The following is a 15,469-nucleotide window of genomic DNA, read 5'->3' as shown; positions in this document are numbered from 1 at the left end:
AAATAATTACAATATTTTATAAACATTGTTAATTTGTTGAAAACATCTGAGAAATGATCTTCAACAGTAATACCACCTTTTAACAATTTCTGGGATCATTTGTTGTTATTTGATATTGTTGATTGTTGTCAAGTCGGAAAAGAGAGACAGTCTGACAACAATAGCAAACGTGTCACGTTTACAGGGGATGCTCCAAATGGGTGTCCTCCTCATGGATACATGCTCGCACTGTTCTAAGCATATTGGTTAATACTCAGTGAAGTGTTTCCTCGTAAATGTTCCAAATTGCATTTCATTGTTTGTTATTAATTCTTGCAGGGTGGTTGGGTGTGTCCTGTAAACCACTTCTTTAAAGTACCTCCAAAGATATAAATCTGGAGAGGATAAATCTGGTGATCTTCGGGGCCAAAAGATTTTGGAAATAATCCTTCAATGAAAAAACTCGTGCAAAAATGCCATAGTATCGTTGGAGGTATGGTAGGTACAGCCATCTTGCTGAAAACTCGCGTTCATCCTCTTGAAGAAGGGAAATAAATTGAGTGATGATATCTCAGTATACAACACCATCCACTGTTCGCCACATGAGAATTTTCAGAAGATCATATTCTGCTGTTTTGGCTGTTTACATAACCATTCAAATGAAACCAACCTTCATCAGTAAAAAAAAACGGAATCAAGAATTCTCATGCTAATTTCTTCGATGAGAGATCGAAACCACCTGCAGTATTTCAACCATTTATCCTTATCACGGTGTCGCAGTTCTTGAAGAGCGCAAACACGATATGGTTTTAGGGTTTTAGGGTAATTTTCTCGACAGCCCTATGAGCACTGGAAAGTGACAAGTCCGCTTGGGACTCAAGTTCCCTCGGGCTTTAGGTTGGAGGAACATCCTCCACTGCAGCAAGGATTAAAACGGATGGGCGACCACTTCTTGTTTTGTCACATACACTTCCGGTTTCTAGAAATCGACGCACTAGTAGTAACAGGGACGTCGGAACCGGGGGTGGGGGGCAGGGGGCGACTTGACCCCTCCACTCATCATCGAGGGGCAAGATAATATTTTTGCCCCCCCCCCCCTCGGTCGCCGGTCGCGTGCTAAAAATGATGTTATATTTTTTCCAACTTGGAAAAATATTTTGCACTAATTAAATGAACGTGAACTCAAGTTTCGATACCAGCAAGAAGTACATGACAGAAAGATCCATGTGCAGATAAGAATCGCAGCCACGTCTCCGCAAATCAAGTGTAAGGTGGAATTATTCGCTTAGAAATTCGTCGCTTCTATTTTGGACAGATGCGGTCGGTGAACCAATCAGCTCGGAACATGACGTTTAAAACAAACAGTATACTTTTAATAAATTTAAATGGCCAAGAAATGAAAGTTCCTCCCTTGGTTGTTCCGCCTCTACTCTAAAGTGCTTTCATTATTGCCTGATGTTAAGAGGCCACAGAGGAAGGGCAAGGTTGTCTTTTTGCTTCCCCTCCCCCCAGTCGCGCCCTAAAAAATGAGACTACATATATTTCAACTTATCTTGGTTGTGAAGAAATTTTGGAAAAATATTTTTGCACTAGATTTGTGAACGTGCACTCAAGTTTCCGTTAACAACAAGAAGCGCGTGCCATCGCAGTCAGGTCTCTGCAAATCAAGTATCCTCGTAGGAATTTTCTGCTTCTGTTTCCAGTTTTGCTTTGAAGCCTGCAAGGTTTTGTACTTACAAGTGCGCTCGCATATAACAATGCACCGGGAAGGGGTACAGAGGACAGATTAACTTTAAGTTTTCCGGTGCACTTTCCGAACATCGAGCTTTCTTTAGAGACCCCTTGCTGTAAAAAAGGTCATTGGACATGAGAAAAGGTGCATCTTGTATGTTCTTGGAAATTCAAGCCTAGACTAATCTCCCCGTCCCTTTCCAAATTTAGACTTGGTCAGACGACCCGGTCATTGTTAAGAGTATAGAATAACTGCAGAAGGCGTGTTTCGGCATTTACTCTGCAAATTGTAGTGCTGAGTTTGGATTTCCTTCCATACCAAGCGATATAACTGTGCACATATAGTTTATATGCACTTAAATCATTTGCAGAAAGTAGACCGACTGCAAGATCGCGCATCAGTGCACTGCAATTAGTCGCCTGATATAGAATCAAGAGATTGGTAAGTTTTACTTCTCTCCTTACGTTGTCTTTACTAATTATATTTTCTGTGCGAAAGGACATAAAAAGACGAGACTAGAGACGGACAAGTATCGTTCCGATACAGAATCAGTTCTCTGCCCCTTCGGGCTTTAACGCTGCAAAACTTTGTGGAGTGTATGAACCACCTCCTCTCGTGGGAAGGGATGAACTTTTATTTCTTGGCTATTTAGATTTATTAAAAGTGTTTTAGACCTCAGAGAGAGGTAACACCGTTCACTCTTATGTTCACAGGTGATTTATTTTTACGTTAGGAGGTTAGGTTTAGGTGGCAAGATCGAGACATGATCGATATTTTAGACTTCTCAGGGTTGGGTTGGGAGGGGGTAGTGGGTGAGATCGCCTTCAGTCTTAAGTTCCTCTCTCAAATCTGAAACATCTAGGAGAGGCCATTGATCTGAAAAGACATGTAAAGCTCAGACTGATTTCATTCAAACGCAATACCAAGTACCTAGCTGCTTCGATAATTACAGATCAAAATATCTCATTTTAAAGCTGTTGGCGTAGCCTGGCGACTTCCCCATATTTGACACCTCGGCCCTCTTCAACCATACACTATATTTTAAATCCTTCGTTGCAAGACTTTAGCCTAAAAATACTCTAAAATTTATGATAATTTCATTTCTTAATCTTAATCTCTGAAGATCAGTCTGGGATTTGAAAATATCAGTAAAAGGTGAAAGAATCATTTTGTTACGCCATTTTAGAATCAGAAATGTTTCATATGTTGAAATATGAAAAATATAGCGCTTACCAAATAAAATATACGATATTGCCCCAATCTCAGACTGCCTTCGCAATCAGCCAAAAATAGTAGAAAAGTGAAGTAAAATAAATTAAATCTATCATTAAATTGTTTCCTTTTAACTCTTTCATTCATATAATTCTTCTTTAGTATACGACGTTTTTCTTAAAATTATACTACGATTTATAAAATGATGAAATGGTAAATGAGAACGGCAACTTTCTTTTTAACACATCGATCAGAAAGCTTCAAAAACATGGATTTTCTCAATACGTTTGCACGTGTACTTCGCACCCTTTTTAAAATAGTGCGTTCTCAGTTATGTTACTAATCATTAAAGGAATGCCTCAATACCAACATGCTTCACTGCATGCGAAGATCGAGTACCAGGCAGGGGTGGAAATTTGCGGTAATTATAGTTAAGACCAAAAATTTCAGTTTTCATGTATTAAGCACCGTTTAATGGAATTATAAGTAAGAAAATATTCCGTAATAGAGGTCTCTGGGCCTTCCCTTATCTCTTATGAGGCTTCGCCACTGTGGATATTCATATATTCAAAAAGTATATATTTATTATTTATGTATCAAATATATATATATATATATGTATGTATGTATATCAACCAGTTTTTACAATCTCATCCCCCATATATATATACGTATATTCTAAAAACTGGTTGATAGATTTGAAAATCTGCCCCCCCCTCTCCAAAATAAGTTCCGACGTCCCTGAGTAGTAAAACAGTTGCTTTGTGAGGTACAGCAGAAGTAGGGTATTTTTCTTGGAAAACCTCTTGCACATGAGTGCAAGAATCAGTAGTAAAATACTCTTCAACAATGCACACACACTGCTCCAATGAATACGCCATGCGGAATCATCCGTGCACTGCAGTGGCGAAGCGTGAGCGAAGAAAATTCAGAGTAGCCAGGAGCAGCCTGGTCTCAAGAGTCAAATGTCGGTACAAAATCATGATTCATGATTTTTCACGTAAATGTATGGCCAATACTTAGGCACGTGTTGCGTGCGTCTGGTGACAAAATTTCGACCTGCTAGTTGTGCCAGCTACGGACATATGACTACAAATGACACTTTTCCACTCAACCCATAAAAAATCGCCAGTTAAAAATCCATGAATTGCTGCACATGATCATTATTGGTTGCAAATGACAAACTGACATGGCATCAGTCATTAGACGTCTAATTATGACTCTCCGATAATTTCTTATATAGTTTTCTCACTCAAAAGAGCATTTCTGGAAAAATGTTAACGCTGCCTTCCGCCAGTTATTAATTTATTTAATTTTCTGCATGGAATAAATCGATAATGTTAAGCATTGAAATTATCTCAATGGGTGAGGCTTTATAATGCAGCAAACTCGGTGTACAGGGTCTGTATTTTAAGTAATGAGAATAAATCCAGAAAACAAAATTTATTGCAGATATCGCTACAAACCTTTAGTAGTCTTCAAAGTATGCCCCTTGAGCGTCAACACACTTCTGCAGGCGAGTTTTCCACGCGTCGTACGCACGCATTGTCATGATGGAGCTTCCAATCGGCGGCAATTTCTGGTCGCACTCGGTTGACCCGTCTCTTCAACCTTTTTAACATCCCCACGTAGAAGGAGCCATTGACTGTCTGTCCTCCAGGCACAAATTCCGCGTGGCCCACACCTTTCTTGTAGAAAAACACGATCAGCAATGCTTTGATTCTGGACTTGGACATGCGCGCCTTTTTTGGTCGAGGCGACTGTGGAGTGTGCCATGCGGTGCTCTGCCGTTTGGTTTCGGGATCGTACTCGAAGATCCAACTTTCATCTCCAAAATGACATTGTTAAAAAACTGCGGGTTGTCTTCAATGCGTTCCAAAAGATCTTGCGACACGACCGCGCGGTTGTGCAATTGCTCGTTCGTCAAAACTTTCGGGACGAGGTTGGGCGCAAATTTTTCTCATCCCAAGATCCTCGGTGATGATTTTGTGAACAACCATTTTATCGAGTCCTAGCGATTTTGTGCCACCGAAACACTTGCGCTTGTCATAAACTGTCACTGCCGTACGCTTGCCGAATCATTTCCAGCGTTGCTGCACCAGATTTTCCAAGGCGCACACAAAATTTGATGGCGTACCGCTGTTCCATGCTTTGCTGCATTTTGCTCTTGCACACACTACTTTGCAGACGTCCACGCCACGCGTGATCATGCCTCAACGGACGCCAGCAGGCAACTGCCGCTTGGAGCGCTTTCAAGGTCACACCCCCACTACCGACTCCAACCGGTCCCAGCGCGCTCTGACGTCTAGTCGCGGCAGAAAAAAATATTCTCATTACTTAAAATACAGACCCTGTAAATATCTCTTACGGTTTTTATCATATAAATTTTCAAAATTTGGGTTGCGCGTCTTTTGAAACACTCTGTAGAACGGCTATAGGAAGAATTGTATGGAATGTGTTTCTATTTTATTTTACGTCGCGTTTTTACCTCTCCAGGCTAATGGTGAGAACGATAATATTAGAACCCAGGACTTCTGGCTTGCTAACCACTCCGCCTTGAAGGCTGGCATATATCAATGTGCAATACACTTTGTACAGTCATGGACACTTCTGGATTGCAATAGTCCAATTCAGTAGCGGCTGCTGCCTATTCGCGCACTCGCAAGTCCACACCCAAATAAATGTGCAATGTAATTGATTTTTATTATATTTATTCATTGAAAGCCATTTCTTCAAAACAGCAAATGTTCCCGGGCCACATTACCTTCCATTTACTTCCTTACGTCAGCTTTTATATGTGAGTCCCTCGCGTCGGATGGGCGGCATGAACACAATTGGGAAGTGCACACAGCTGTACCTGGCTGCACATCGAAATGGCGCTGTGTTCAGCGGGTAGAGGAAAAAGAAAGGCTCCTCTGGCTTGGATCAAGGGCTTTCGGACTCGCTTCGCACAAAGAATTGTGACATAGTAGCAACGGACATGCGCTGTTCCCTCTTCTTCATGTAGTGTTGCAATCTTTCCACTCCTAGCCGTATGACGGAGTCGAGAACAACCCATGCATCATTGCAAATTGAGGGATTCTTTTCCCAGCAAGGGAAATTTTGATCTCTCTCACCTCACGCGGTTCTGAGCAACGAATTGAAATCCGAATGAGGGCGGGCGGGAAAGGAAGGGAAAGGGTGTGGCGTGTAGTGACGAGCTTACTAATCAACCATGCAAGGCCAGATTCGATGAGTGGAATACGTTAGTTTTATAAAATGTCAGCGGTTTGAATTAAAAACATTCACATTGTCGTAGGAATTGGTGCATTTAGACGCTCTGACTTGTATTTGGAAGTTCAACGAAAATTTCAAATAATCAAAGTTTAATCTTGTATTTTTGTCAAAGAACAGTCAATCCAATTCTTTATTCAGTGCATACGAGAATCTGTAAACTGTACTATTATGTCACTGATTTGAGATAATTTTTGCAGAGTTGTTGGCAAGAACTTGTTGCATTTGATTAGGGTTTCGAGGATCCTCATTACAATGACTAAAGTGAATAAGTACATTAAAAATGATAATTAACTTAAGTGTACGATGAAATGTTTATGTGGCATTAAACTTGGGTTTCTGATGGGACATATTTACATTGAAGAAAGATAATATACATTATTAAAACATGGCAATTACACAAAATTATGGCAATATTATTATCCTTTAGAAACCATAGCAGTTTATCGGTATAGCGTTGCGAGTGATTTTGTCAGGTCGTCGAATGCTGAATTTTCTACATTTCACGAAAGAGACAAAACAACACATCTTCTCTCGTGACCGATTAAAAAAAAATCACTAGGGTATTTCGATTTTGTAATAAACCTTATTTTTTTTAAATTTTCATGAAATATATCTCTGCTATTGTCTCATCATCAGGGAAAGGTGCGTCATAACTTGGATTGCAAATGCGATTAGCAGAAACGGGCAGGAATAATTGAGTGGGAATAACACTTCTTCTGGGCGCGAGGCCAAGGTGCACACCCACAGACCCAGACCACGAGCCGCCACTGGTCCCATTTAATTTCAATGGAATCGTTTTAACCCAGAAGTGTTAGTGAGTGTATAGTGGAACCGCAAGCAAAGAAACCTGGGCAGACCCGCGACTCCTGTGTACCGTACTGCCGCGAGGAGGGGAGGGGGAGAGTGGACAATGCTTCCTTATGGCCCGAGCCGAACGAAAGAAGGGAAAGCTGTGCGGTGACTTTTCGTCCAAGGGTTTTTTTTTCCATGTGGTCGCTCTATACTTGCTGCATTACATCATCTTTGATTTTCACATGATTTGGCTTTGGTTTGATTTAATGGATCGTGAGTCCGTGATCGTGAGTCATCCGCGGTTAATGACGATTACAGTAATAATAGAATTGATCTGAAGATTATAAAAGTATTTTTTTTCGAAACTAATCACATTTAATCATTCCGATTTAAATTTTTAATAATACAACAAAGGTAACATGTAGCAATACATTCTGTGTGATTTAGAGTTTTTTCTTTAAGTGATTCTATTAAAATGCCAAGAATTTACGATGAGGGCGAAGTGGCGAGAAAATTACTACATGAAAGGGAAATTTAATCTGGCATTCTTGTCAGATATAATAAACTTGCATATTTGACTCTTTCGATTTCGTGACGTATTTTGTACTTCCAGTAAGCCCAACTTTAATGCTTCTGGACATTTTGCCAGGAAATAATTCCATTTATAACGGCAATTGGATATAACAAGAGGCAACACCCATGCTCTATAAATTGACCAGTTTCTCTTGATGCTATGTTCACTAATGGCCACGCTCAGTCTTGAGGTTTACTAATAAGATATATACAATCATTTTACATGTGTGATCTTTCTGCCTCCACACTTTAAAATGAGAAGATTGTTTCTTGCTGTACGTATTTATAAATTCGAGTTTTTACATTTTCTTTTCTACATGTTTTTTGGTAAACGATAATATTTCATTAAAAAAGTAGCTATCATAAATTATAGTAATAATTGGTATTTGTAAAAAAATATCTGTTATAACAACAAAACATCACTTTCAAGTAACCAAAACATATCGCTCAGGATATGTTTTGTCATAATCAGACAAGTTTTTGTAACATGTGCACATGTGTGTCACAGGGTCAGACAGGTTTTTGTAACTTGTACATTAATACATGTGTATGTTACAGGGTTGCTTGGGTTTTCTTTCATGATTCCTACCAACAAAATATCCATAATGGATACTCTTTCAGTTTCATCTAACAAATTTTTAATACATCCTTTGATTGTCGAGTGGGTTGCCATGACTTACTCCCCAACCCTCGTATAATGCATGAAATGTATTCACGTTTTAAGTTTTCATACAACGGCCTTTGTGTGGTCTCCCCGATGGCGCAGAGGTAGCGTCGTTGCCTTGTAATCAAGGGAGGCACATAGTGGTTCGGATCCCACTTTAAACTGTAGGTCCAGTCCCGATTATCCTTACTGTGCATAAAGTGGACTTAAAACACCAACTCAACAACAACAACAACGGCCTTTATGGATCAGAAGCAGAAAAGATAGATCTCGTTCAAAAAGTATGAATATTGATTTTTGATTTGGTGTCTTAAGTCCACTTTATACACAGTAAGGCTCATCGAGACTGAACCTACAGTTTAAAGTGAAATCTGAACCACCATGCGCCTCCACCGGGTATCGAGCCCGGGACCCCTTGATTACAAGGCGACGACGCTACCACTGCGCCATCGAGGATGCTCTAAAAAAAGTATGAACTACATTCATACATTGTATAGGCTCCTTCATTCAATAATTAAGTTTCTAGTTGTAGAAACTGTATAAATTATGCAAAATATTGTCCAGCTAAGCCAAAATGATTGAAGCCTACTTCACATGATTTCGTGAACATTATTAGACCCAACATAGCTACGTTTATCTTTTGGTTTTACCTTTAAACAATATTTAGGAAGACATTATACCGATCATAGTTCCTTCCTCAGTTTTCGAAAACTTTTTGGCTAAGGAGGGCAGAATGTGCATTATACTTTATAGTTTTAAAATAAATTCAAAGTAAATTAAACAAATTTGTAATTACTTGGTATCGACATTGTATTCTATAAATATATTTGTTGTGTATGAAATTCAAAAATATTTAATAAAACTTGTTTTCTCTCTTTTTCAGAGTCTTCGATAATTTGGTACTGACATCCCATCTTACAATCCAATTTTCGCCTGGCTCTCTTCAAGTACCTCCTCTCTACGACCACTATTTTACGAGAATTTCAATAATTGAGTTAATAGGAACAAAACATCCCTCTTGTCACGGAATAAATTCGGGCCGCGGGAAGACCAGTTTCAGGAATTCACCTAAAAAAAAATGCTTCTCTCTTTTCTTCCCTTCCCGTTAGCTATTGGATAATTCAGTTTTTATATTCAGAGGCGCAATTTTAACGCTCTGCATAGCTGCCAACTCACCTAAAATCGTTCTTTGACATAAAAAAAAATGCTCTAGCCTTTGAAGTTTTGTGTCAACTCTTGCTTCTGCAGGAGGCGAGCGAGACATGGACGGGCGGAAAACAGCTTCTTCTTTTCCCTGTCGCCGGATTAAACGTTTCACGATTCCCATTTCCACCCGTGTTTCCCCGTATTAGTGTCGTCGACTGTGTCTGTGCGTGCTCCACATAATTTCCCCGGCAAAATTGATGAAAATATGCATGAGATAATCACTTCTGTGTCAGCGACCAATCCAAACACACTTTTCGACCCATCGTTCAACACCGTGTCAAATACCGAAATGTAGTATCGCAGCTGCGTTTGCCGCGTGACGGAAGAGCTCTGATGAAAATTGGATTTTCGAAGGCAACAATTACCTCCGTTGCATATGGATACTGGACATCATGCGGAATTTTTGAAGCCAGCGAACACTGGTTGGAGTATCGTCCTCCCTGTTCCTTGATCCAAGGAGGGAGCCCAGGGCTCGTATGAATCATGGCAATTCAGATCAGGTGCACACATCCCATCGTTATCATTTTCATCCTTCTGTCGTCTATGGTCGGTACTGGGCGCCAGACAGAATCTTCCGTGAAGGTTGCTGGCGACATTATACTAGGTGGACTGTTTCCTGTTCACGAGAAAGGCGAAAAGACTCACTGTGGCCCTAAGGTGTACAACAGAGGCGTCCAAAGACTTGAAGCTATGATGTTCGCGGTAGATACCATCAACAATGACTCGTCGCTCCTACCAGATATTAAGCTCGGGGTGAACATTCTGGACACATGCTCCAGAGACACTTACGCCCTCAACCAATCATTGGAATTCATTCGAATGTCCCTGAACAACTTGGACACATCGACGCTTCAATGTCCAGATGGATCGTCACCGAAGCAAAAACTAGACGCAGCGGGTCCTGTAGTTGGGGTGGTCGGTGGTTCATATAGTTCCGTATCTACTCAAGTAGCAAATCTCCTTCGCCTTTTTCATATTCCCCAAATCTCCCCGGCTTCTACCGCTAAAGCACTAAGTGATAAATCCAGGTTTGCCTTTTTCGCACGGACTGTTCCCCCCGATACATTCCAAGCCATTGTCCTTGTCGATATCGTGAAGATGCTCAACTGGTCATACGTGTCCATCATTGCTTCCGAGGGTTCATATGGCGAATCCGGCCTCGAGGTACTACATCAGGAGGCAACGGAGAGAAATGTGTGCATCGCACTTCAAGAGAAAGTTCCTAGTACAGCCGATGATCGTGTCTTCGAATCAGTCATCAACAAGCTTAACAAGAAACCAAACGCTCGTGGAGTAATACTTTTCACCAGAGCTGAAGATGCTAAGTAAGTATATTTACTGACATTTAATTAAATTTAGTGACAAATATATATTTAGAGGAGAAACGTTTCTGCGAATTGGGTTTCATATTTTCTATATTTGTGTTTGACTATGCCTCTCATGTACTAATTACATTTAAAGGAAATAGGCACAGTTTGGTAGTAAATGCAAGCATATTTGATGACTGAAATGCATTTGTGAACACAAATAACACACACAGAAGACATTCAATTAACTTGATGAGATTTTCAATTATTAGATTAAAACTTTTACGAAAATACATTTTTCCTTTCGTTTAAAAATATCAAGGTAAGCAAAATATAATTGTCTGTCACTTACCGAAATATTTAATTAAAATACTTAAGCAGCAATTGAAATTCTTTGTATATCATTTCAAGATCTTGCCAATTGAATTTCTCGCTTCTATTGCTTGTGACTACTGAATCAACTAAAGTAAAAGAAATAAACATATAACTGGAAGTATGTACGTTTTTAGAATCCGTACTGCCATTTTTTTGGAAGGATATCTACTTGTCAGTCAACAATACGTTCTAAAGAAATAATACAGTGTTTTGCTTTCCCACTGCTTTTATTTAATTAAACGTGCGCAATTTTGTATTTTGTGCATACGTATGTCTGGCTGTAATGATTTTTCTGAAAGTACCCAGAATTTTGCAACTTGTTCTAGTAGCCTTATCACTTAACAAAATCAGTATATAAATAAGTTCATCTGTGTTGCAAATATGTCACCATTCAATCACCTCTTCTGCGAAATGACATAACGTAGTCAATAAGCATTACACATACAAGAATTGTGTATACTTGGTAATAATTGCATAAACATCTGTTACCATATGTGTGTTAAATGTTCTGCATCATTGTGCAATCGGATATTCTGTGCATTTGTTATGAATTTCTAATTGCCAATAACTTACATTTTTGTTACTGACTGAAACTGACAAACCAGTGTACTGCAGCAACAAAATATTGCAGATGATTTATTTGTCAAATTACACTCTAGCATATGTGTCTTCATAATAACGGCACGTATTTCCAAGTTACGGGAAAAACACAGTGATGTTTAGCATAAGTGTTGTTTCATTACGATTCCATTGGAATGTACAGTCACCGGCAATAAAAATAAAATGGGAAACCTAGGTCCTGAAATACTCGTTTCCCTGCAAGGCGTTATGAGTGTTGCCTAATTCTAATGCGATGACAGAATTTTGTATTGAAGATTTGGTATTAAAATTCGCTCATCGCTGTAGAGTTAGGCAACACTCATAACGCTATGCAGAATCCGAGTATTTCTGGATCTTTGTGTTCTATTTTCATTGCCGGTGACTGTACTTAATGAGATGTCTTCCGCTTCTTCCCTTGTCGCAAGTTACTGTGACAAAATTTTGGATAACTAAGTTTGAATCTAGAATTCCCTTTTCTTCCCTATTCTTATTGGTTATTTTGCGTTGCTTTTTAACCTCTCGAGTTAATCGCAGCGATGATAATGAAGGATAAACTGATGAAATGGCAACAGATCAGAGTTCGAACCTCTGGCTTCGTGCACGTAACGCTGATCACTCCGCCACTTATTATCATGTTTCTTCTCTACAAATAGGTTGTCTTATCGATCATTGCCACATTTTTTGGAACCAGGCATGAGAGAAAATAAGGCCAAACTTTCTTAGCCTCTGCCAGTACCGCATGCACAACGAAAAGGAATACATTTGTTGGAATCTTTGAAAAGATAAAATTGTTTTACTTTTGTCTCTGAATCCATTTCTCTGTTCCGTCGTTGCATTTATCCTTGAGGGAGAAATATGCATCGAAATATCTTCTTAAAATTTCTTTTCCAGCACATTGATTGCGTTCATCATTGTATCGATCTAAGGGTATTCAAGTGCGTTGTTCGAATTGTCGACGTACTTTAGTTTGGAACGAAGAGTCTTCGACTAAGAGATGTCGGCTTCAATAAAGTCTTACCGGTGACAATGGCATTATAATTTTATTCCATTAATCTTTCGCATCGATGTCATTGAATATGTGTACTGCGACCTAGCAAGAAAATAATATTCTAATTAACACCCTCCTGAAGCATATTTAACACTTACTACTAAAAATGCAATGTTATATGTTTAATTCCATTTCAACTGAAATAAAGATTTGAATTTCTCTGACGCTTTTCCTGTTACAGTAAATTATCGTGCATAATGCATAAATTAGGCAAAAATTGAGTTGGTTATGAACTGCAGTTTGTGATTGACATTTCAAGCATATGATTACGACCATCAATCGTTCTGAGCGCTTCGGTGGATGTACTGCAATGGCCTATTTAAAGATGGGCTTTCGGAATTCTGCTAAGGGTTTTTTTACATCCCATTTTTAAATTTCAGGCAAGGATTTTATATAAGGTATGATGTGAAGAGTGCAAAATGTGCCGATGTACGTACTTTTAAATTTTAATTCATTCCATTTCAAATGCCATGCCTCCTTGGTAACGTCGTCGTTGTAATCAAGGGGTCCCGGGTTCGATACTCGGTAGAGACACAGAGTGGCTCTGATCCCACTTTAAACTGTATATCCAGTCCTGTTGAGTCTTTCTGTGCATACAGTGATGGACTTAAAAAAACAAAATTCAAACAAACATTCCCCATATCCTAGCACTCCAAAGTTAGGACAATTCTTGCTTGTTCATTGCAAACAATTTCGTAAATTATACTGTTTAATTTTCATTCGTAGCATTCTTTACGTTGAACTGCGATGCAGTCATTTAGTGAGTGGAGAACATATATATGCTATGTAGAACCGCTAGTGAAGAAAGAACATAATCCAAATAGTGGTTAAAATAAGCTTTGAAAACACACAAATATAAAACCAAAACAATATAACTGGAGGAAACCGGTCAAATAGTGAGCATTAGGATATATTAATTTCTTCGTACCGAATAAATGCTATCATAAATTAATCGCAAGATTATGGGTACGATTACCAGTTGAAGCATATTCCACAGTGGTGCAAACTATAGTTCTAGTCCCGATAAGCCTATCTGAGACTAACCACTACACTTATGCTGTGTTATTAAATATTTGGTTGAAACTTTATTCTAAGGAAATCCAATTAATTATACTGCGAAGTTAGAAAACTCAGTAAATGGGAAATATTATAGGAAATGTAAATGTAAAAGTATTGTAACTGTATGAGTTGATAAAAACCTCTTAGGGGTTTTACACTTAATCAAAAAATTGAAGCCATTTATGCAGACAATTTTATCCGTTCAAACAATTTTCTGTTTTATAGCCATTCGTCTGTTTACTTATTCATTTCAATTTGCTCCTAAAGTTATATTTAAAATTTCTCTCATTGATAAACACAAAACAGCTGACAATATAGAACAGTATGACTGTAAATCATATTTCGTGATATTTGTGAAAAATCAAGATATTACTAGCTGGTGCGTTGCAAAAATGAAAATAATATAATATGAATACTATCACAAATGTTGTCCTATTTTTCAACGTTTTGCTCATTTATTTTGTTTTGCGGTTGTAGAAATATACCTACCATGGATCCATGGTACAATAGTTGCTTTAAAAATTCTCCTCATTCTTGTGGCAGAGATCCAAAACGTTTTGTGCACATTCCACGTGTTGCTGTTTTTGGTAATGCGCCAGCAACCTGGGAAACCACTCGTGCGGCCAACTTACTCATGTATGTCATAAAATATGTTAGAAATTGACCCCTCACTGATATTTACTTCCCCAGTAACGAAATTAACAGTCACGCGGATATTTTCACCTGTGACTGTCGATATATTGGGTAATCGTGTAGGTGGATGCGTCCATAGTTGATTTCCCTTTGCCATTTGATAGTCTCACATTATATATTCCTCACATTATATATTCCTCGCCATATACAGCTTTTATATCTTCGTGGATTATTTACACAGATGTCCCTTGTAGATGCAGAAACCAGGATCACTGCTCGATAATCAATTTTGTGCACATCTTCTTCTACTCTCGACGTTCTAACTCCAATTTGAGAGGAATTGTTTGGACAAAAAATAATCAGTACATTCTTACGCCTTTAATTGTGTGAAATTCCAGATTCCTAGCTCACCTAAAACATGGTGAGAGAACTTTTTGACACCTCTGCGTATTATTATTTCCAGGCATGCACATCGGAGTGAATTGAATTCTTGTTTTAAGTCCACTTTATGCACAGACAGGCTAATCGGGACTTGACACGCAGTTTAAAGTGGGATCCGCAACACTGTGCAATGTGCCTCCACCGAGTATCGAACCCAGGAGCCTTTGGTTACAAGGCACGCACATTTGAGCTGGCAAATGTAATACATACCACATAAATAGATTTTAAATATAATGACTTTTGGTTTAGTTATCATCATTGATATTTATTTGTATTAAGGTTTACAGCAAATACCCAAGGGGTTTATTTATTTACACTGGAAATCTAGTTGGTCCGACATTAAATACACTGTTTGTTTATTGTGTTGCGTTCCATTCCTCTGCAAATAATGGATGGTGTTTTATAAACTAATGGAAAAACTGAATACACGCACGTGCCTTGTTAGGCTATGGCCCTAAATGCTAAATTATGGAAGCTGCGATGTTTCAGTTGTCACAGAATATAAAATAAGTTCCCAATAAAGATTTGGAATTCTAATTTGTAAACTTTAAATAATAAGATAGTATGTTAAA

The 15,469-nt window shown here is 38.7% G+C and overlaps 1 protein-coding gene across 1 annotated transcript in view; it reads left to right on the top strand.

The window, feature by feature from the left end:
• The window catches only part of mGluR (metabotropic Glutamate Receptor), a 658,640-nt gene that overhangs the window by 260,400 nt on the left and 382,771 nt on the right, over positions 1–15,469 (top strand). The window contains exon 4 of the mRNA XM_083117726.1: positions 9,112–10,759. Coding sequence (XP_082973852.1) covers positions 9,918–10,759 — 842 coding nt within the window. The 5' untranslated portion in view covers positions 9,112–9,917. The remainder of the gene's footprint in view (positions 1–9,111; positions 10,760–15,469) is intronic.

This window comes from Lepisma saccharinum, chromosome 2, assembly GCF_977018435.1.
Source record: "Lepisma saccharinum chromosome 2, izLepSacc3.1, whole genome shotgun sequence".
NCBI classification, from domain to species: Eukaryota; Metazoa; Arthropoda; class Insecta; order Zygentoma; family Lepismatidae; genus Lepisma; species Lepisma saccharinum.
The sequence above is the reverse complement of the archived record's forward strand: the minus strand, read 5'-3'. Positions and strand labels throughout refer to the sequence as shown.